This window comes from Enoplosus armatus, chromosome 2, assembly GCF_043641665.1.
Source record: "Enoplosus armatus isolate fEnoArm2 chromosome 2, fEnoArm2.hap1, whole genome shotgun sequence".
NCBI lineage: Eukaryota > Metazoa > Chordata > Actinopteri > Centrarchiformes > Enoplosidae > Enoplosus > Enoplosus armatus.
This window is the reverse complement of record NC_092181.1, coordinates 1558022-1581704: the sequence shown is the minus strand read 5'-3', so window position 1 is coordinate 1581704 and position 23683 is coordinate 1558022. Positions and strand designations below refer to the sequence as shown.

At 42.4% G+C, this 23683-nt stretch overlaps 1 protein-coding gene across 1 annotated transcript in view; it reads left to right on the top strand.

Moving 5' to 3' along the window:
- adcy9 (adenylate cyclase 9) overlaps positions 1-23356 on the top strand; it is a 31765-nt gene extending 8409 nt beyond the window's left edge. Inside the window, exons 2-11 of the mRNA XM_070917723.1 lie at positions 13081-13280; positions 13743-13850; positions 14024-14298; positions 15017-15119; positions 16309-16526; positions 17438-17597; positions 19696-19844; positions 20412-20441; positions 21684-21969; positions 22265-23356. Coding sequence (XP_070773824.1) covers positions 13081-13280; positions 13743-13850; positions 14024-14298; positions 15017-15119; positions 16309-16526; positions 17438-17597; positions 19696-19844; positions 20412-20441; positions 21684-21969; positions 22265-23302 — 2567 coding nt within the window. The 3' untranslated portion in view covers positions 23303-23356. The remainder of the gene's footprint in view (positions 1-13080; positions 13281-13742; positions 13851-14023; positions 14299-15016; positions 15120-16308; positions 16527-17437; positions 17598-19695; positions 19845-20411; positions 20442-21683; positions 21970-22264) is intronic.
- Positions 23357-23683: the final 327 nt, after the last annotated feature.

Sequence of the window (23683 nt, the reverse complement as noted above, 5' to 3'; positions counted from 1 at the left end):
GCTTTATTCAAAACAACAACAAATGGAAAACACATCTCTTGTTGCGTCAAAGAGCATTTTTTTTGAAAGACTCACCAGACTTACAGCAAATATAAAAATATTGATTATTTATTTTTTCAGGGACAATGCACATTGATTAACATCAGTATAAATGTGCCTGTGTTAGCCTTAAGGCTTATTTGCAACTGTTGTCCCATGGCCGGGTGTTAAATTAGTGGATACAGATTTCATCTATGTTTGAGTTATCAGTCATCCTAAACAGTTATTCATATTACAACATTGATTGCTAGGTAACACTAACTTGTGTTTACTGCCAGTCATGTTCCAAAGCACACCATGTGCATTACCAAGATTGTTTTTTTCCACTTACTCAATCACAAAGTTTTGGAAATTAGCTCCTTCTACATTTGACAATGCACACTGCCAACAGACAAACGTAACTTGCGACACACACATTTTCTGAATAAAACTATCATTCAGCTGACTAAAAGTCTAACGATGTTTAAAGACGTTCAAAGATGAAAAAGCATTATCAATGCTGCACACATACACATACTGTACAGGAGTGGACAGGAGTTACTGGCATTATGCGCTTCTACAATATTACATTAGGTACATCTATTTTCAATTATCAATAATGCACGTGTATGTTCCAGAGAGGGAAAGGGCGGTGTGGATGTGACACTAAATCATAATTTAACTGTGGCAGCTGGTAGCTAATGAACCAGCAGAGTGTAAGGGGAGGCCAGAAGCACTGATAGCAGTCTTTTTTCTTCTCTCTCTCTCTCCTAATCCTCTTCTGCATCTCTCACACTCTTTCCTAATAGACTCATTCCTCTCCCAGCTTTCTTTCATTCATCCACCCGACGTATTTCACTGGACGTTTGTCATTCCTATTGCTCAAGAATGTGTTGAGTCAAATGTGTTCGTGTGTGTGTGTTCAGTGCTGATAAGCGTGCCCAACCCTGTCCTAGCCTGATTGCATGTGTAGTGTGCACACACACGCACACACAAACACACACACCTAGTCTTTGACTAGTCCTTCCTGGCAGTCTGCTGTCCGTGTAATACACCTTTCTATTTTTGGTACAAGAGTTAATGTCTGTAATTAAATAAATCCCAAACAGATGAGTCACCTGCTCATATTGTATTTAATCTTTTTGACAGGTCTGTCCAGTCTTTCCAGCGTGTGTGTGTGTGTGTGTGTGTGTGATGGAGACCAAAGGTTGCACATGCTTATGTTTGTACGTGAGTTGTCAGCCATTCAGTTAAGCATTACATAACAATACATGTGTGTTTGCCTGTATTTAACAGACGCTAAAGTTTTATCTCATAGCTGCAAGAATTCATGTAATGAATTACTGGAATGTTACAGGTGGATTCACTCACTACCTGGTTACATTTGCTGTTGTTCACTGTTGTCCTGGTCACTGGCTCCGTCCTGCCCTGGCCGTGAAATGTGTAGCTGAAAATACCCACCAAATATTTCAACATTATGTAGATATTGATAAAGCTGGCTTGCATAAACACTCAAGTCGTGTGAAAATACAATAAAAACCCTATGCTTATCAGAGTGGGATGTTGAACTCTGCCTTGTCATGCACATTGCTGGGCATAACACGCCTGTCATACTGTTACTAATTGACCAGTTGATACGGATTGTGTCAGAATAGCCGGGCTGTGTGTGGGTCAAGGCTGGGTCACGGCTTTCTGGCTTTCTTTTGGGGTTGCACACATTTACCTGCTAGTTATTCTGTATTTTGTGTGTATGTGTGTAATATGACATATTTAAAATTCCACTTTTGCGACAGCTGTATGTGCCAATGTGGCAAACGCAGCTGGTTGTCTCTACTGCCCTGTGTGTGTGTGTGTGTGCCAACTACAGTACGCTCGAGTGGTGCTCTGTTAAACGACTGTACTGAATAATGGATACAGAGCGCGGCCTCAAGCCTGTTAAAAAATCCATGCGCTTCCTTTGCACTGGTTTATATAGCTGAAGTGCTTATGAGAGAGAGAAAGACAGTTTATAGCCTGCATGGGGAAAAGTAGGGATGAGATTTGGGCAATCACAAACCCGATATAAACAAAGAAAGTGAGACAAACGCAGACACTTTCAGATGAATTTGCTCAAATGTTTGACTGGCTCATTACATGACACAGTTGTGCAGAAAACAGTCTGGAAGATCTGCATTGACATTTTTTCACAGCTCTCAGTATTTATTTGTTTAATTGTTCAACTGTGTCCAAATCCATTGTCCCAGAAAATCACAGAATACGCAGTGGAACATCACTTTGTCTCTGTTCATTAGACCTGTCCTGTATGCATGTATATATTTAATAATGTAAAAAGAATATACCATATGCTCTGTTGTGTATGGGTGTAGTGCTTCTTATGGTGGAGGGTGGTAGCACCAGTTTAACCATCCCCCATGATGTGTGTGTCTTCATTGACCCTCTATAGTGTATGCCTGGAGTTATCTGGTGTGCCCAGTTTCCTCTAACTACTACTACTTCAGTCAATAATTTCCTCTGTTTCCCAGCGTGCCCTTTGGTCTCATAGAAGCGTCATGAAGTTGTTTTGTTCAGTATTTGTAGGTGGAGAATGACTGCTGGGGAATAGTAAGAGCTGCAGAGTTAGTATCTATAATTAAGGAGAATTGGGAGTTGCACACCTAAGTTACATCCCTGCTTACAATATGTTTTGTGATATCATTGCATGCTGGTCAATTTTAGGTTACTTTTAGTGGAGACATCAGCATCTCTGCCTCTACTTTGATGGATTTCTGCCTGAGTAAGTGTTGAATGTTGATGAAGTAGTGAGACTAGAAATAATCCCTTTTTTCTGGACCCTGAAGCTCTTAATGTGTTGAAGTTTGTGTTTTTGAATCACCGAACATCAAGACGGCTTTATTTAAATGTATATTTTCAGATGCAGCGTTTTGGCACAGCATATCTGAGACGTCTGTCTAAAAATGTAAGTACTGGCCTTCAAAAACTTCTGTATTAGTCAAGTCCTACCATAAACAACATGTAAAGCCCAGTTCCCTGGTGGTTTGTGGAAAGAGTTGTGTGACATTAGAGGGAAGAACAGAAGAGGGAGGGAGAGAAAGAAGAAGGCAGAAGAAGGAGCATATTTTCTGGTCATGACCCTTTCCCAAGGATTTCCCACAGTCTAGCTTAGGGCAGTGGGGGAAGTGTGTGTGTGTGTGTGTGTGTGTGTGGTTGACGAGGGGCATTGTGAATCAATGGCATACAGCAGAATGAATCACCCTGTGCAACGACTATATGACTCAAATGAGACCATGCAAAAAAGGTGCCTTTGTGCACACCTAAAAATATGTTTTATGAAGAGAGAGTCTTATAAGGATGATAAACATCTGTCACCCTGCTGCCTGTGTGGATTTTAATAACACATAAATACACTGTTAACCTACCTGCGTGCTTAGAGTTAACATGCATGCATGCATGAAACAAAATGACGTGCTAGCCGTCACTGGTGTCCCCTTTGCAGCGGGACCAAGGTTGGTCATTTCTTGCTCAAGGACTGTCCTCTGCCGCTGAGCGACAGCCTCCCTGAGAGAAACTCAGAGCCTCTGTGATGAGAGACACTAAAATGTCTTTTAACAGCTGTGTGTGTGTGTGTGTGTGTGTGTGTGTGTGTTTATCAGATTGACGCAGTGACAGTCGGAGTGCGTCACTGTTCCTGTCAACCCACTGCATTACATGTCACAAACACACGCACACTTTAAGAGAGAAGAGTCATTGATAAACAGATGGTGATGGAAAAGGGGATATTTGTAGTCTTTAAAGGTTCTACATCGAGTTTTCAGAAAGTCATTAATGACACCACTGGCCATTAAGTGAGCGGCAGTCATCATCCTGTTGCTCGTGCCCGCAGTCTGTAGGCGCAAGTAAGCCACAAAAGTGAAGTGACATACACCAGACTGATTTACTGTGATTTACAATAACGTTGCTATCTGTAATGTTCCTTGGCTCTGCGATACAAACTAGCTTACCGTTTGCAAGTTACTTCATCAGCTAATGTTACGAAGCAACCAAGGCCAGATCCATGCCGGATAGCTAATTTACAGCTAGCTGGCTAAAATGAACGTTACCTTAGCTCAGGTTAAGTTAGCGAGTTGTCCACCCCTGCCTTGCATTGCTCTTGGCTAGTAGAAAACGTTAGTTATACACTGGGTTGGGCAATATGTTTTTCCAGCCGGCCACAGTCGGCCCAACAGCCGGCAATTGCCGGTATATTCGCGAGCCATGACCCCCGAGAGCTGGGAGATTCGCTATGCTCCACAATCCCTTTTAGCTTTCTTTAGTCTGATAAATAAACTCACAAAATGTCAAATGAAATACTCTTACACCTACTTTCCTTACTAAACAGAAAAAAACAATTGTGTACCTTCTGAATTCAAGTTTCTCTCGCCCACCGGACTAAGACTAGCTTAATTAGCTTATTAACTCATCATAAAACACACTTCAAACAAACTAAAACTCACAAAAACCGTCTTGGTGAGTCTTTCGACTGTTCCAACAATCACCAACACGGTTTTGGTCGAGATAAGCCCTTAACATATAATATATATATATATATATAAAATATTCTGGCTGTAACGTGACTCACTGTGTTCCCCCGCTGCCTCTCTGGGTTAGCTCGCTGAACGAGAGCCCGTTGCTGAGCTGCGGCTCTCAAAACCAACCCTATAACGTTAATACACCTTTGCTTTGTACCATTACATCATTTATTGTTGGCTAAAAGCAACGCAGTTTGTCATACATCAGTTAGTATCAGTATTTTGCTAGCGATATTGTTAGCGAGCAAGCTAAGGTTAACCAGCTAGCTGTAACTTAGCTACTGCATGGATCTAGCGTTCATATTGTGAGCTGATAAAGTGATTTGCAAACGGCAAGCGAGCCAAGTTATCAGCCAGATCTGTGTTTTGGTGGATGCCGGTCTTTTGTTGACGGTAGGTGACTGAGCTGAACATGGAGCTGAAGAGAGGCTAAGCACTCGGGAGCATGCATAATCAGATAATAATAATATTAATAATAAGATCCTCTGGAAAACAGTCCCGAGTCCTTTACATAGAAATCAGTCCACAGGCTGTTATAGGCAACTGGGAAAGTCGGGGAGGGTCTCATTTTTTAAGTGACGTTAAACTCCGTTCACACATGGCAATAGAAATTTATTAAAAAATGTCATTTGTTGCATATTGATACATATGGTACCTTTTAATTATTATGCCTTTATTGGACAGATGTAATATTAGTGGAAAACAACAGGAAGAGAGAGAGGGATGACTATGGTTTGGGTATAATTTAGATTTTATCAGTTCTGATTCCAATTCTGCTCATCAATCTGTTGTTTTTGAATACTCCCTCCAATTCATGTTGTGTTATTTGAGCATAAAAAGACATATGATGCAAAAAAACCCACCTTTGCTTTCACCAAGCGGTATTGTTTCTCACTTTTAGAACTGGTTCCAGTTAGAACCAGTTCTCGATACCCTACCTACCCAAGGAATGAAGTGACAAAGGTCTTGAGTTAGACCCAAAAGTAAGAAGTCATGGACATGAAGTACACGTCCACTGATCCACCAGGCTGCCCATAGATGCTTTGTTAAATCCTAGAGTATTATTTTAAAAAAGAGATCAAGGAGGTGGAGAGAAAAGAGAAAGGGAGGAAGGAGAGTGAGTGAGGAACTCCCTGGACTCAAAAGATGGCACAAAAGAGGGAAGGGAGGAGGGATGGATAGATGGGAGGGTATTTGAAGGAGGATCGTGTGAGAGCCTCATCCCTCGGTTCCATCAGCGTGTCCAAATATGGAGGCATCTGCTATTGCACGAGGCCTGTTCTCAAGACCCGCCACTGACCAGGGAGAAAACTGGAGGGTAGGGAGGGAGGGGGTAGGGAAAAAAAGAAAGACCGGTGGGAGAAAGTTTACGTGAAAGGAAGATGGCTGAAAAATGAGAGAAGGAGACAGCAGAGACAAGAGCTAAATATATAAGATATATAATATAAGAAAGGTAGTGAGAGGCGGCGAGAGATGTAAGGTTTGGCAAGACAAAAGACAAAAAGTTGAAGGCGATGGTTAGACTGATAGTTGAGGAGACGTTGGACAGTTGGAAGGCCAAGTCTGCGAAAAGGGAAAACAAATTGAAGTCTATTTTTAGTGCTGGAGTTGTTTATTTTTTGACTGTTCCAAGCAGCGAGATGAAAGTGAAGAATGAGAGAAAAGGGTTAGATGAAGCTCAAAGAGAGAAGGGGAAGTTAAGCCACTGTCTGTCCTAATTTGTCCTTTTCTGCTTCAGTTTTGAGGTTGACTTATGGTACTTTGATGCTTAATTGGTTTCAGTAAATGTTGTTTGTTAAGTGTCTCTCTTTGTCTCCCTCTGTCTTTCACGTCCACAAACATGTTCACTTTTCTGTGTGTGGGACCAGAGGGGAGTTGGCGACCTTTGGGTCACTGGGGATGGTTTTGATCATGTGGTTGGAAGCCGCCATAAGGTCAAAGGTCATTTGTCAGGAAGTGCAGAGTCCGGATTGGGACGGCCCTCTGGGGATTGTCTGAAATGTCAGCTTCAGTCTAAAACGTTCACCCAGACACTCTCACAGGGGGACGGGGTGTGTGTGTGTGTGTGTGTGTGTGTGTGTGTGTGTGTGTGTGTGTGTGTGTGTGTGTGTGTGTGTGTGTGTGTGTGTGTGTGTGTGTGTGTGTGTGTGTGTGTGTGTGTGTGTGTGTGTCTGTGTGTGCTTTACACATTTTTGAGTGGGTATGTGTGTTAATTCCTGTGTGAGTTTGCACACAAGCCTTTTAGAGGAATTGTTTTCCAGGGGCTTGCGCGTGCGTGTGTGTGTGTGTGTGTGTGTGTGTGTGTGTGTGTGTGTGTGTGTGTGTGTGTTGGCATGCAGTATGGTTAGAGGGTGAGAGTGTGTGTGTGGGTGTGTATGTAGGCCTACAAGGCTGTGCAATCATTCACCTGAACTTGTGTGTGAGTGAGCAACTATGTTGGTAAGAGTAGATGCGCAATGTAGGGCTGCAACTAATGAGGATTTCCATAACCAAGTCATTTGTTTTACCGGTTAATTAATTCATCTTTGATTCAGTATGACGTCAATATATAATATACATATCAATCAAATAGTGAAAAAGACACATCACACCTCTTTAGATAGATTGTTTTGTCCGACAAAAAGTCCAAAACCTCAAAATATTCTTTTTACAATGATATGATATAGAGAAAAGCAGCAAATCTTTGCATTTGAGAAGCTGGATGCAGCAAATGTTTGACCCTTTTGCTTAAGAAAGGATTTAAATGTTTATGGTTGTTAATTATCAACATCGTTTAAGGATAATTTTCTGTTGTTCGATTCATTTACCAGTTGTTTCAGCACTAGTGTGATGTGTTTGCATCTGTATACAGGGCTGTGTGTGTGAGTAGGGAGTGTGTTCGTAGGTGAGTTATTTTCTGATGTGTGTGTCGATGGTGTGTATGGTCTTCGGGTGTACATGTGGAATGTGACGACTCAGCTATGCTTCCTCTCCATTCATCCTTCTGTTCATTCATTCATTCATGCGTATACACCTTTTACATTTGGTCTTGTGAAAGTGACATGAGTGTGTTTGCACGTTGGGGGTGTTTTCTAATAAAGGAGGATATGAGGGGCAAAGGCGATCACATTGCAGTGCACTACCTTGGATGAGTCATACACGCAGGAAATACCAAGTTTGTGTGTGTGTGTGTGTGTGTGTGTGTGTGTGTGTGTGTGTGTGTGTGTGTGTGTGTGTGTGTGTGTGTGTGTGTGTGTGTGTGTGTGTGTGTGTTTGTTCTGATATATCGTCCATCCAATGTGTCTCAGATGCTGCATATTTCCTGTCTTGTGTGTAAAGGGCTATGCCCTCTTGCCTTGTTTGGTTTGTGTGGTCACTCCACATACCTACACACACACACACACACACACACACACACACACACACACACACACACTGTCAGTCAGTGTCAGTTTTGTTGCAAGTGTAATAATTCAAATGTGTGCATGTGGTTCAGTGTGCATTCAAGGCCAAATTAGTGTCTGCTTGATGCTGAGTCCTTCATTAGAGTGAAGGTGTGGATTGAGGAAGAGACTTGCTGTGCAACCCTGCTCCCAAACTGGGTTGAACACAAGTTTTGACTGGGCCTGGTTTTGAGGAGGCTTTATTAGGGATGGATTTTTTTAGTTGATGTTATTAAACTTCACTTACATTATAAAGAAACAAGTCTAAAAAATGAGACAAAGTGTGAGAGGGGGTGATAGTGCCTGATTGGAACTTTGTAAGGTACATTATGTACTGTATGTAGGTCTGTGGTTTGCCAGTTATGTGTATGTAACTGCAGGTGCAGACTTTATTCTCTGTGACAGCAGACATTTACCTGGGACAGCAGTCTCACATGAATGGGGTCAAACTGGGGCTTGAATGTACATTAAGGCAAGGTAAGGCTGTCTCACACAGGTCTGCTGTATGAAAGGGAAATAATTCTTAGCACTACTTGGGCATATGTGTGTGTACACCTGCAGGTATCTGTGTGTGTGTGTGTGTGTGTTGTTTTTCTTAGTGTCTTTGAGTCTTCAGAAGCTTGAAAAGAGTGTAAAAGTTTTAAAAATCTATACTGACTTACTCTGGAAGTGTAATGTAAAGATGTAGCCAAACCATCAGTAAGTCAGTAATTTCCATGTTTTGCTCATATTATCACATGTAGTTTAGGTTGTGTTGGGTCTTCAGGTCTGCCCATGTGTACATGACTAGGTGACTGTACATACTGTATGGGAATTTCTTTGGGTGTGTGTGTGTGTTTGTATGTCTGTGTGTATTGTATTCGTTGTAGTAGTAGTAGCTGTCCTCAGCTGAACCCTCTCTGCTCCGTCCAGCTGGTCTGAATAAATCAATAAAAACCATTGAGCTGGATTGAGACTTTAACGTGCTGGTGTCAGTTTCTCTCTCAGAGTGCTGCCTTTACAGAACCTGGAGAAGATCAATACACCCCCCCCCCCCCCACACCCACACCACACACACACACACACACACACACACACACACACACACACACACACACACACACACGGGCAGATATTCACACACACACAAGGAAGCTCTACAGTGTGTTTCAGTGACGTTGGCTGCACAAACTCAGTAGTTAAGGATTAGCTCTGTTATGCCGTCAAGCTTGGATAAACACACAGAAGATACAGTACATGTGGCTCTTTATCATATCTTGAAAATAGTTGACACTCATACATTTGCACTTGAGCACACACACACGAACTTACTGTGCACTTGACGGTCGGAAAACTGGAATTCTTCAGTGTCTATTATGTCAAGCCTTTAAACGCCCCCACAATTCAAGGCCTGTTTTAGAGCTTAGAGCAGGCTGTTGATAAAGTTAGAAAGCTGAAATGGAAGTAGACAAGGAATGTGGGTTATGTGAAGCATGCTAAACTACTCAGTGACCTTCAAAGTGCTCTCGGTCTCTCCCTCCCCCTTGCCATCTCCTCTCCGCTATGCCTGTGTCTCTAACTCGTCAGCATTTTGCCTCTCATGCAGGACGCATGCTAGAGTAAGATCACAAAATAAGCGTCTGCAGTCACTGTCTGCTTCTACCTCTCTGGCCGCTATTTTCCAGCCTTTACTGACATGAAAGTGAGGTTTTTCTGTCACTTCAGCAGCCGATTTCAGCCAACTGCAGACTGGAAGTAAGACTATATGTATAATATTTATAAAGACTTGTGTCTTTTATGTTTACATTTATAGAAGCTAGGGAGTCTCTTGTACCTTAGCTTTGTGTAAGGTTTAATATCCTTCTAATTGACCTTTCTCACAGATGCATTTTGACATATCTCAGTTGGAAAAGCACAAGTCTAAATAATAAAATTAATGACGGATGAATGAGGGATTCCATTTAGCTGCTTCAGTTCCAGGGTCCTGGTATTGTGGATGCTGGCTCATGGCCTACAGGGACACTTGCAGGATGGCCCTGCATCTTAAGGCACGTCTGCGTTGTCTTCAGTGTCTGGGTGTGGTGGTGGCCGCTTCGCTGTTTCCCATGATAAACTGGTCACATTTTTGTTTTGACTGTTTGATGGTAATCGTTTGTCACTTGGGATGGGATGCTACCTGGGAAATTGGAATCAGAACTGATCAAATCTAAATTACAGTCAAACCATAGTCATCCCTCTCTCTCTTCCTGTTGTTAGCCATGTTCTAATGCTGTATACACTACATGCAAATCAACAAATATAATTTCAAATATTCAAATCAGAATTATTGGGAAGAATACAAACGACAAATCAAAGGAAAAGGTGTTACTAGTGGCCTCCAGAACAGCTTCAGCGCTCTTTGGCACAGATTCTTGGCATAGTCTCTAAAACTTTACTGGTGGGATGAACACAATTTTTTCTAAAGATATTTTTTTGATGATGGTTTTTTGATGATGGTTACATGTCTTTTCATGGAACAGCATGAAGAGAAGAAAAACATTTACACTATTATCCTATAATTAGTCTTTTTACGTTTCTGTCACTTCAGACAGGACAAATGCAGAATACTGCAGATTAAGAAGAAACGATAGCGATACAAAAGAGCAATTTATTTACTTGTGCTCCTTTCTCTCTGAATAAGGTCCACTATTACGTGACCCACTTGCTCGAGCTGTTTCTCACAACAAATCGACCTTCTGTCTCTGACGGCGACCTGCTCTGTGTGACAGTGAGCGTTCAGAGATCAAGAGCTAAATAGAAAGAGGCACACAAGCCATCGCCAGGCCTGCGATTCACAGCCATATGCTTCACTTGTTGAACAGAGAGCCCCTGTTAACATCCATAAAAAATCTGATAGAGTACACAACTCTTGCCTAAGAGCTAATGGACGGCAGAGAACAGCGGTGAACCTTTGCATGACTGTGTGTGTGTGTGTGTGTGTGTGTGTGTGTGTGTGTGTGTGTGTGTGTGTGTGTGTGTGTGTGTGTGTGTGTGTGTGTGTGTGTGTGTGTGTGTGTGTGTGTGTGTGTGTGTGTGTGAGAGAGGGTTGAAGTCCCATAAATGGCCTTTGTCACCTGCTTGGCAAAGGACTCAAAACCCTAAGTTAGGGCTGTTGTTGGCCTAAAGGGCTGAGGACGCCTGCCAAGTCTACACTGTCCCACGGCCCGGAACAAGACACACAGTACTTCCAGACTCCCAAGATAAGTTCATTGTTAGTTACGCATTCATAACTAATTTTATTTATGCACACAGGGAAGCAGGACAAAAAGCTGTGGTGAAACTCAGTCATACCCATTGGTTCCACTGTGGCCAACTTAACCTCTGGTGTATCATTTTATATTTGCAGTTCATGGCAGATTAATCCTGTATCAGTGAAATGATCATACACCACATCATATAAATTGATTGCTGACGTCTGATTAATGTGATAAACTTGCAGTTTTTAAGTCAAGCTGCTATTCTTATTCCACTTTATTGAATCCTAAAATCACAAGAGTTCAATGGTTCCCTTAGTCGTTGTGAGTAGCAGGTTGGAAAAGCATTTATTGAAATTGAAATCCAGGGATGGTAGCAGTGTACCACTACAGCTGCTGCTCTACAAAATGTCCTATTTGTTGTTGTTTTAATACTCTCATTAGTTTTCTGTTACACTCACTCACTAAAAAGTGGAGAGAGTAGAAGACAGGGAGTAACTTGTACAGAGAGGGAGGATCAGAAGAGATATTAAAAACTGTAGGTGCATCCAGTGAGAGGAGAGACGGGCAGACATGAGGGGGATGCTCATCAGTCACACTTACACATGCTGACACGTCATTGCATATCTTTGATACTTTTTTCTGTACAATTATTCTGTTTTGCCTCCAACAGAGAGCAATCCAGTCAATCCAGTTCACTTATAAAGCACAACATGCATCAAAATTAACCGAGTTGTCAGCGAGGGGCAGGATCAACTTTTTAAAGGATAATTCCAGAGATTTTTTGTTCTTATTTTATACTCACATATTTTCAATGGCTCCATGGGCTCCAGATCATTTCCAAACGAAATAGTAGTAAATAATAAAATGATAGTAATACATAATACAGTATATATATATATATATATATATATATATATATATATATGCCAACATGTATGCTGTAGGGACAACTTGTGTCCATGGTGCGGGGATGCCTAAGGGGTGTCTTAGTGTAAATGGTATACAATGAAATGTAACATCAGCAATCAGTTTGAGGCAGGGAGCCCATAAAGACCCCTAGACCAGGTCCCTTTGTGGCCTACAGTTGCTCCTCCAGTCATCACCATGCTAACAAGGTTAGCACCTTTAGCTGTTTGAACAAAGAGGCCAGCTAGCCAGGTTACTGTGTGTTTGGACAGACTGATAGCAGCTGGCTGCGGGCCACCGCTCTAATCCACTGTTTGTGTATTTCCTTGTTGGCCCTACACCAGTGTGAACATGGTCAGAGCTCTGGGCTGATGTGCAAACATAGTTGGTGAAACACCCAGTATTGCATTACCGCCTGCTCAGTGAGTGTGTGCATCAACAAAGAGTGGCTGGTGATTGGCTGAGGGTATGTCTGCAACAAATTATGATTTTCACAAATGTAAAAAAATTATGAGATCCTCAAATTGTATTGTGTGATTTCAAGTCAGATTTAGTCTCATCAACATCCCAAAAAAACTGTTTATTTTCATTATGATAGAAATTGAACAAACATTTAAATGGATATAAACTGACTTATTGTTTCAGCACTAGATTAGAGTCCCTGATGTAATATGCAGCAATCCTCACGTGAGAGGATTTGTTTCCCAGAGAATGTTTGGCATAAACAAATTGCTCATCACTTTGCGGTGGTCCAGCTTCCTGTGTTGTTGAAAGAATTGCGTTCTCAGTTTCACTGCCAACAGTTACGCTTTTTAGGAACATCTCACCATTAATTGCCACTGTTTTGATTTCTGTGAATGACAACAAAATCCACTTTAAAGACAAACCAAGCAATGAAAATCATGATTATGGAGTTCTAAACAGAAGGGGTTTTCTGATTGTGTTTCTCCTCAGGGCTGAAAACCTACCTGATCTCAGGGAGGAAGTTGGAGCATGATGCGCAGTGTGGCTGCTCTCAGGTGGGACTGTCAGGCGGAGATTTTGTTGGGGTCAGCCTGTCTTCATGCCCTCAGCCCCGGACACCGGACCTCATCCCTGGGGGAGCACAGGCTGAGCCGCCCCTGCTGCCCCACCAACCGCCAGACAGGATCGGGGTAAGTCAGACGAGACAAAAAGTTGAGGGTGGAACATAGAGATGGATACCTCTGCTGTTCAGTCTGTGATGGGTTCTGCTAATTTCTAAAAGAAATGATGATGACTGTTGCATTATTACACACTTTCTTTGTGGCTGAAAACACATCAAATACAGCTCTAATTAGCATTCACTGTTCTTCTGCTCCTCATGACGGCTGTTGTCATGAATGTTGCTTTTCATACGATGATGATAATGATGGCTGTAACCAGTGGATCAGTTATTCTGCCAAACCTAGATGGAGGGATGTTTTGCAAATATTAGGTGGTGTGTCATTTTGTGACCCACACACCCAGGTATGAGTCTAACTTATAATGAAACAATGCTCCTATCTGTCTAAGTGATGTTGTTATATCAGACGATGCTTCTGTGTGATGTGTTTTAATTTGTCAACCCCCCCACAACTGTCCTTTTCTCTCTTTAGCCTCCCTGTGTGTCCTGTAGTGTGGTCTTGTCTTCGGGGGCAGAGCAGAGTGATGATGTGGCTGTGCTGAACGGCTGCCAGGAGGAGCACAAGACCAGCAGTGCCAAAGTATAACACACACATGCATGAACAGTGACGGCACCAGTGCATTTGTCAAGCACCCCTTTGCCCTTTGTCACTTAAGCTACTCAACAATCATGCCCTGTGTCCCTCCCTCTTTGTGACCTTTTTCTTGTCCCTATTTTCTTCTTTGTCTTCTTCACCTTCTCCGCCCCATCCAGTTCATCCCAGGTCACAGCCCCAGGGCAGTCAACGGTCTCCTGAGTCCCCCGCTGGAGGACCCAGTGCGAGCCAGCCAGAGCTCCCTGTGCGACATGCTCCAAGAGAAAGAAAAAAAGACCAGCACTAGCACGGGGACCGGCACCAGCCTAGGCATGGCGGGCGGCACAGGGGCGGCGGGCACAGGAATGGACCACTCCGCCCTGATCCAACTGCGTGCCAAGAACTTCAGAGAAAAGAGCGACGCCCACTTTGTGGATGTTATTAGGGAGGACAGGTGAGCAAAGAGGTGAAGAGGTAGAATATGGACTGATAATACCACTCAAGGGTGGCTGATTATGTATGATTAGGTGATAGTGTGAGTAGGGATCCATTTGGTCATGAATAATTTTTTATAACTTTCTAAATCAGTAAGCATCAACTGAATTAATTGTATAAACCTCTCTACATAATTTTCAGGGTGTGTATCTATCCACACCAGTCTATCACAGCGATAATACATTAAACAGACACATTCACGCTCACATTTTACATGTCTTTGGAGTGAGGCAGGAAACACACGCAAACACAGAGATAAACATGCAAACTCCATGCAAAAAGGCCTCAGGGTGCTCTTAGAAATAAAATGCAAAAGGTTTGCCACTGTCATTTCCATTTGATACCTCGATAACTGTACATGCAGAGGCCATTTCCAGCAAACCAAAATGCATCACTAAAAGCCATGTGAGAAAGTTCAGTCCGCTCATTGGTTAGATGTGTCTGGGGCGGGAGAGAGAAAGTAAACACAGGAAGAAGGTTATGAAGAAATCTGCAAAAATATCAAGAAGAAAACGTACTTTGTTGTTAGTCCAGGTCAGACCTCGATGTGTTCTCCAGCTAGCTGTCAGCAACTGTTGATTGCGCTCATTCACATCCCAGTATGTAAAACACACCAGAATATGTTTATATGGAATCATATATTACCTTATATTTGGTCTTGTTTCTCTGTGGTTCAGTCTGATGAAGGACTACTTTTTCAAGCCACCCATCAACAAGATCAGCCTCAATTTCCTAGAGAGACCTCTGGAAAAGGCCTATCGCAGCAGCTACAAGGAGGAGGTACACACACACACACACACACACACACACACACACACACACACACACACACACACACACTTCGACGTCTGTGCTATCATACCTCTAAGAAGTTTGAATTGAATTGACTTTTTTCATTACCCTACTTGTCACTGTACTCAGCGCTAGTACTGGTGAAATATTCTGACTTTAGAGACTTTTCCTGATTTTCCTATCCTTGTGAGGATATTTGTCCAGTACATGGAAGGGGAGAAAAAAGCACAAACACATATAAACAGATATCACATGTAAAAAATATCCCTAGGAAAATATAATGACAAAAATGTATGTTATAATACATCTTAGGGTCTTGGATAGTGTGCTTTGTGTATGTGTGTGTGCGTGTGTTTGTGAGTGGAGGGTGCAGATTTTATGCCACAGTGGTGCAACACACTCTCACACACTCAGGAACAGTTCCAGCCTTGCAGCCCCCTGCTGTTACAACAGTGTTACTGCAGAGCTAAAAAAAACCCAGTGTTAGTGGTGGTCAGTGGTGGTCAGTCTTTGTTCTTGGTGAAGACTTCCTGGCGAAGCTATGAAGTAGAAACTCCTGATAATGAGTCTAACTTTGCCTATGTTGTTCACTTTTATTTATATTTTTTATTTTATATTTTAGATAAAGATAGCTTTCACTGTTTACTCGTGTGTGTTTAAGGTTATATTTGACAAATGGTTTGTTTTACTTTAGTTTTTTAATCTAGTTTCAGTTCTGTTTTTACTAGTTTTGTTGAAATATTTGTTTAAAAGATATAGTGATATGTAGTCAGGTCAGCACATATATATTATTTTATATTTCTTTTAAGACGGGTACTTTGTAATGGACACATTAACCCATGTATCCTAAAATATATATATATTATATATATAACATAATATAATATTTTTCAAGTACATTCAGTAACATTTAAACAAACAAAAAAACTAAATTGTGCACATAAACAAACTTACATATAAAAGTATGCTAAAAATGTAACAACTGGACTAGATTTTAGTTTAGTTTTTGTTTACCTGTCGACAGGATGGTTTCAGTTTAGCTGTAGTTTTTTTCACAGACTAAAAAAAAAACACATTTTCAGACAGTTTTAAACACACACCTTTCACCATACTACACATAACGGCTTAGATTTAGTTTTGTTTGTCTTTTCTCTATGTTTTATTCTTTACCCTCCAGGTGAAGAACCAGGTTCAGGTGCAGACTTTTGCGAGCTCTACCTTCAGCTCTTTCCTGGACGTTCTCCTCAGCTGTTTTGTCTTCCTGGCACTGACACTGGCCTGCTTCCTTCCGCCTCTGGTGAGCCCATCCACCGTGGGCCCTCCAGCTCCCGCTGCCCTGGCCCTGGCTCCCCTAGCTGGCCTGTTGGAGCTGGCCTCCCTGGTGTTGTCCATACGGTGAGGAGGCCAATTAAAACACACTCACACACACACATATAATACTATACTATATAAAATAATACATTCATTGTCTCAAACTTTTTTTGGTTTTTGTGAAAGAAAATGACAAGAACTCTGTGTTTTCCCCAGATTTAATTTATTTTCCTGGCAGGATGGAAAGGCCTCTGAAAACGTCTTTTAGGCTGTTGTGTTGTCTTTGCTGTGTTTTCAAATTGACTGCTGTTGTGCTTGGTTGGAATAAAAGCCTGTATCTCTTGGGCCTCAGTGGCACAGGATTGAAAACCACTGATAGACCATCACGCAGCACCACAACTCTCCACTGAACAAATGATTGCATGTGGTCGTTGGCTCCCACACCAGAATGGATTAACTTCCCCCATCAGATATGAATGGCTCATGTCCAGTTATTTGTGAAAGACCAATGATGTCCTGGTACCAAGTAGAGTTCCAAACCAAAAAAAAACCCTTTCTACTTGGAGTTTCCAGTATTTGAAGTGCTAAATATGTGTTTTATTTGTTTTGTGGTGTGTTTTTATGGGTGTGCATGCATCCCAGTGGAGAGTATTTAAAAACAAATTAATTTTCACTTATTGCCTACCAAAAATGGACAATAAATCTTCCTCTTCTTGCTGGGACTTGGACAGCATAGCTGTGTTTTAATAAAGTGTCTTAATTAAGGACTGATGAGAGTGTGCTGCAGTTTTTCCCTGACTGAGCTTGAAGAGGTGGAGTGAGAGTAATAGAGGGATAGATAATATGTTTTTCTTTACTCTGCGTGATGTTTTGGTTGATTTTCATTTTGAGCTCATTCACACAAGTTTAAGAAGAATTGATATTGCTTTAGAGTGCTGGAAACTCATCCTCCATTGTCTCCTCCTAACACTTTGTCCTCCTCTCCTCTCCTGCAGTATGGCCTTCTATCTGGAGGAGGTGATGAACTGTACCCGCTCCCTGCTGCTGGTGGTCTCTGGATGGGTCCCCCGTCACGTGATTGGGGCTGTGTTAGTTTCCCTACCTGCCATATCTGTCTTGTCCCACCTCACCCGCAGCGTCCACTTGCCCCTCCAGGTAAACATGTCTATTGGTGGGTGGTAGGATAAAAACTGACTGTGTGGGTGAATGAGTAAAAGGGAAGAGGCTGTGCTGTAAGTGTGTCCATCACTGTCCTAAGAATCCTGCTCTGGAGAAATGGGCTTCACATCACACTGTTTGCAGCTTGGTTGATGACTTGTTTGGTGTCTTTTGTAGTCCTAAAACAATTAGTTGAATATTAGATTTGTTGTGATACTCACTACTATTGCTGCTGTCAGCACTACTGCGAAGGCTGCCATCCCTGTTACCATTTGTACTAGTACTGCAGCTGATTTAACTACTGCTCGTACTGCCTCTGCAGTTACGGGGGAATCTGCTAATTGTGGTAGTGGTACACGCTATAATGATTTGCCCTCACTGATATCTCAAAGCCAAAGTAAGCAGAGAGGAGTCGGACGGATTGAAACCTTGCCCGTGGTGGTCTGAAGCCAGAGATCCTTGGAGACAAGCAGAGCCGTTAGCTGGCATTAGCCCTGATAGGAACTGTAGAAGGAAAACAGCTAGGAGTCTTCAGTAGGCTTCCCCTGTGGACCTTGGCACCAGAAATGTTGACATTTCTTCTTCTCTGAGTCCTGCATGTGAGAAGATTGAGAGCAGCCACACTTTGCAGCGTTTTTGTGCTGTTTTGAGTCAAGGCCATATCCAGCTCTGTATTAGTTTGACTCCATCCATCCAGCGTTGCGCCAACGGCTGCTTGCAAGATGTGTGGTGTGTTGATATCTTGTTTTTCAAGGATTTTCAACACCCCATTTCTCTATCCATTTCTGTCGCACCCTGCTCTGTCTCTCCCCTCCCCTCTTTCCATCTCTTCGGGGCTTGAAGATCAAAGCGGTAGTCTCAAGGAGGGTTGTTAATTAGACATGCAGTTTTCTGGACTTTAATGCCTTTGAAGATATAAAACCCAATAACAGTGCCGGTGGGGGGGTGGGGGGGGGGGGGTGACTGCGAGAGAGGGAGGACATGTGTAGGGATGAGAGGGAAAAAGATGTTATCCTGTCAATGTCATCATGAACAACCTGTGGATGTCCGCAAGTTCTGACTGCTGTCTCCATGTGTGTTTGCTTGAATAGATTCATGTTTATTTCTGAGAGCCCAAATCAGCGTGTTTTACATCAAATATATTGTAGAAAATAGGTATTTCCTCCCCTTTCTGACATTGGAAACCTTTCCTTGCACTTGATTTATGAAGATCATTTTTTTGCATTTGATATCAGTGAAATTACATGCAAGGAACAAAGTGAAAAGTGATATTATTATTATTATAAATGTAGCTACTGCAGTCAGAACGAAAGGATACAGTCCTCTACTGTAACTAGTAAGTTGCGTTGAATTATGCGCTATGACTTATGACTCATTTATCATGTGCCTTGATTGTATTCGCTGAAAAATGCAGCTCAATATTGTTTCTAATAATACTCTTCAGTGTATTAAATAGTTACGAGCTTTCAATTTGACGGTATTGCTTAATGGAGTGCCCCTGCATTCAGTTTAATGTCTGGTATGGTTTGTCTCAAGTCTGGATAGTTAAAGTCAAAGTATGGAAAAATGTAGTTTTCTTATCATCTGCTCTTTGACGTTTACATGTATTAGTTTTGACATTGTCAAACAATAACACCCTGCCTTCTTGTCTTATGCCGTGCAGTTCATAATAGGTACTCTGTGCGGACTTGAAGTGTGTAAATAAATACCTTCACAAGGGAAGCTTCTTTTAATGTTACCTAAGACATTCCTGTGACAATACAAATAAAACTACAACTATAATTGAAAAAAGTAAACTAGGCCGAGAGGGCTCATATGGTAAAAGACAGTCAGAGATGTATTTTGGTTCAAAGCCATTGAGATATTTATAGACAACCAGCAGTAGTCACCACCGTTGGATAATGAATACAATAAGAAAATGTAGTTGTTTTCTTTAAATCAGGGGGAAAAGCACACACACACACACACACACACACACACACACACACACACACAACTCCTTACAAGCTGCATTGTGTTTGTTTAGTTTTGCTCTTCCAGTATAGTCCTTAGTTGGTTTGTTAAGTCACTTTAATGACTAGCCTTTTTTCTCCAGGTGACCATGTTCTTGTGCTGTGCCACCATCTTGGCCATCATCCAGTATTGTAACTTCTGTCAGCTAAGCTTTTGGATGCGCTCAGTCTTGGCTACTGCTACTGGGGTCGCCCTGCTGCTGTTGCTGTACAGCCCCTTGCACAGGTACAGGTGAGCACTTTATTTGCACACATACACAGATAACCAAATGCAAATATACAGTATACACACACACACACACGCAAGTCAACACATACACACAGTGTGGCATCTCACATTTCATTCGAATGAAAGACTTATAATCCAGTCCGAGCACTATGAAGTTCATACAAGTGAAATATGCAAACATTGATCATCCTGCAGCACTACAAAATTCTCAAGTGTCTAAGACATAAATGCAGTAATTTATAAGCAGTATGTAAGCAAAAGCTAGGAGTTAATAACGCAATGTGAAAACACAAATGTAGAGCTTTGTGTTTGGCATGTAGATTGTACTCATATATTTCATCCACCTCTGTCTCTAGCCATGAGTTTGTGCTCCAAATATTAATTCATCAATAAATGTATACATGAGTTCATTATTTTCAAACAGTATCATTTACTCAGTTGGTTTGATACTACATACCTCTGTTCTTTAGCCAGTAAAGAGGATTTAATATGATCTGTATTATATATGTTAGTTCGTGTGTGTGTGACCCTTTCGTTCTCCTGACTGACACCACTCCCGTCGTCTTTCAGCTCCGGTAATAACAGCTTTCCAGTTCATGGGTGAGTGTCTCCGTGGAAACAGATTGGTTTGATGGATGAGTGACATTTGAAGGGTCAACAGGAGTGAAGGCTCTCTTTTATATTTTTCATAACTACAGCTCTCTCTGGCTTTTACTCACTCTCACGCTTTCCTGCTCTTTAGGGCCCTTCTCTCTCTCTTCCTCTGCCTCTCCCTGTGTGCACCGCCAGAAATGGCTGCTAAATGTCACTAGTGGTGGAAATGACTCATACAGCCCGTGCTGGCTTGAATTTTGTATTAGAGCCACAAGTTAACTAACTACATTACTGGGGAGGAGAGAGGGCTGGACAAGACTCCATTTCTTAATCAGTTAGCATTTTGATTGGCCGAACATGAGGTTTCTGAGGGGTTTTTTTAAAAGGACAAATAAACCCTCAAACCTTTCTTACATTGTTAGTGCTTATATGTACACCTGTGTTAATTGCAAATGCTATATATATATATGAAGATTTGCTTGAGGCTATAGCTAATAATATTGGTTACAGTGTGTACTTTGTTATAGTACATCTTCAGTTCAAAAATGAACTGACACAGCGACATTTCTTATCATATTGTCCCCTACAATGTACTTTTTAAATGAAGAAGTTGACACTTTCAATGACCAGACTTTTGCTTTAAATGACTAATGATTGAATTAGTAGTCTGCATTCCAAGATTTCTTTTATAATATTATCATTTTGTCACTCATCTACTTCAACTTCAGTTAGTGATTTCTCACATCTCCCACAATGCTTTTTGACAACAACCCCAGAGAAGCAGCATAAACATGCTGTTTTGCAGTCAAAGATGGACATATGGAAGTGTAGTTAGGTAGTCAACTAGTCGTGAGCATTGGGTGTGATTTATTGAGACCAAGTATTTCTGCTCACTCTATGATGACTTTGAACATTGGTGTAAAATTGTGAGTCTACACAAGTAGAATTACACTCTGGCTCACTGATTTTGAAGTAATCATGTTATCAAACTATTAAGGCTGCACTGGAAATATTTCATCATGATGCCATGTCATCCACATGTAGCATTGGCATCGTCACACATTGGGCCAGGAAATACAAGGTAAAACTTGTTTTCTTAGCCAGTGTGTCAGTGGGTATGTGATGGATTCTCTGGCCTCCCTTTCCTCCCTCCTCTTAATCCTGATGATCATTTTCCTGTTTGCTATCAGTATGTTCAGCTTGAACCACTCTCACTTTTCTTCTGTTCTCTCACGTTTTCTCGCTAAGACTGAACATCTCCACATCTGGCGATGGTGGTTCAGCGTTGGTCACTCCTGGTCCTGACCCTTCCCCGCGACCTCTTGACCTCCTGGTCCCAGAGGCTGTCCTGGCTTTCTTCCTGCTTCTTCTCTTGGTCTGGTTCCTCAACCGCGAGTTCGAGGTCAGCTATCGTCTCCATTACCATGGCAACGTAGAGGCTGACAAACACCGCTCCAAGATCCAGACGATGCGAGACCAGGCTGAGTGGCTGCTGGGAAACATCATCCCCATCCACGTCGCTGACCAGCTCAAGGTTTTTTTAGTTGTTGAAACAAAAAAATCTAATTTAATTATGAAGGTTATCAGAACAGTGCTTAATCCATACATTTTTTTGTTTTACAATCCAGAACACACGATTAAAATAGAAAGTAGACAAATAGATTCTTCTTAGTAATTTTTCTTGAATGAAGGAGATGAAAGATTAGAATCTTAACCATTGTGTCATCACTATCATCATCAATATATACACATTTTGGTGTTTAAAATATTTGAACACATTTCTCTCTTTAAATGCGCTCATTGTAATGCGGCCATCTTTGTCTCCTCAGGTGACCCAGAGCTACTCCAAAAACCACGACAGTGTGGGCGTGATCTTTGCCAGTATCGTAAATTTCAGTGAGTTCTATGAAGAGAGCTACGAGGGTGGAAAAGAGTGCTACCGTGTTCTCAACGAACTAATTGGAGACTTTGACGAGCTCCTCCGCAAACCTGAATTCAAAAGCGTGGAAAAAATCAAGACAATCGGTGCCACCTACATGGCAGCGTCTGGGCTTAATGTCCGGCAGCTGGCAGAGAATGATGAAGACTCTCCACACGCTCACCTGAGGGCACTTTTCAACTTTGCCTTAGAAATGATGGGCGTCCTGGACGACTTCAACAAGAACATGCTGGGTTTCGGTTTCAAGCTCCGTATTGGATTTAACCACGGACCGCTGACGGCGGGGGTGATCGGCACCACTAAGCTGCTCTACGACATCTGGGGAGACACGGTCAACATTGCCAGCCGCATGGACTCAACCGGCGTGGAGTGTCGGGTGCAGGTGAGCGAGGAGAGCCATGCTGTGCTCAGTGCAATGGGCTTAGATTTTGACTATAGAGGTACAGTGAATGTTAAGGGCAAAGGTCAAATGAGGACCTTTCTGTACCCCAAAAGTGGGGAAAGTATATGTCAAGATCGAACGGAGCTGGGTGCTAGCGTGGGACCCTCATCCGTGGCATCATCAGCCAATAAGACTTCAGGATCTGTTGCCCAGGCAGCAGCTCTTCCTCCTCCTCCCTCCTCTGTTTCTACACTCCCTCCTCAACCACAAAGCGCTGTAATGCCTTCAAGAGCAGGGCCTGAGCCTGTCCAAGCTCAGTCCACAGAGATGAGGGAGGAAGGATATAGGGACGCTCCACACCTCCCTGGGCAGTCCCCTGCTACAGACCTTCACCTCCCTCCCCACTCTGAACTAGGCCCAGAGCCTAGTGCTGCACAAGTGCCCTCCCAGGTGCAGCCTGCTCCTCTCGCACTTCAAGAGGAGGAGGATGAAGAGGAGGCCAACGAGCTAACAAAACTCAACGAGGAGTTTTATGCTCGTCTCTGATCCCTCCTCTCCTCTTCCCCTGTCTTCTGCCCCCTGCTACCCCCAGCTTCTGCCTCTCCAGGACTGATTGCAGATGTGGGCAGGATGTCCCGTCCTTTAGGCACGGGTGAGGTGTCTTCGGCACTGATGAAGAAAAGGGAGTTTGTCACTCCAACACAGACAGTGGCTTCAGTGGCTGTAAAAACGGCTACTAACGTCTTCCATGGGAATGTCGCCTGAGTGCTGGGGTGGGTTAGACCTGTGTTGAGCACAGCAGTGTATAAGGGAGAAGGCTGAAAGGGGTTCAGAGGGAAGGAAGATTTGTTGGTGTTGTTCTTGATGTTTTTTCTTATTTGTTTTTGTTATTAAGTGCCTTCAGGACTAGAACAATGAACGAACAAA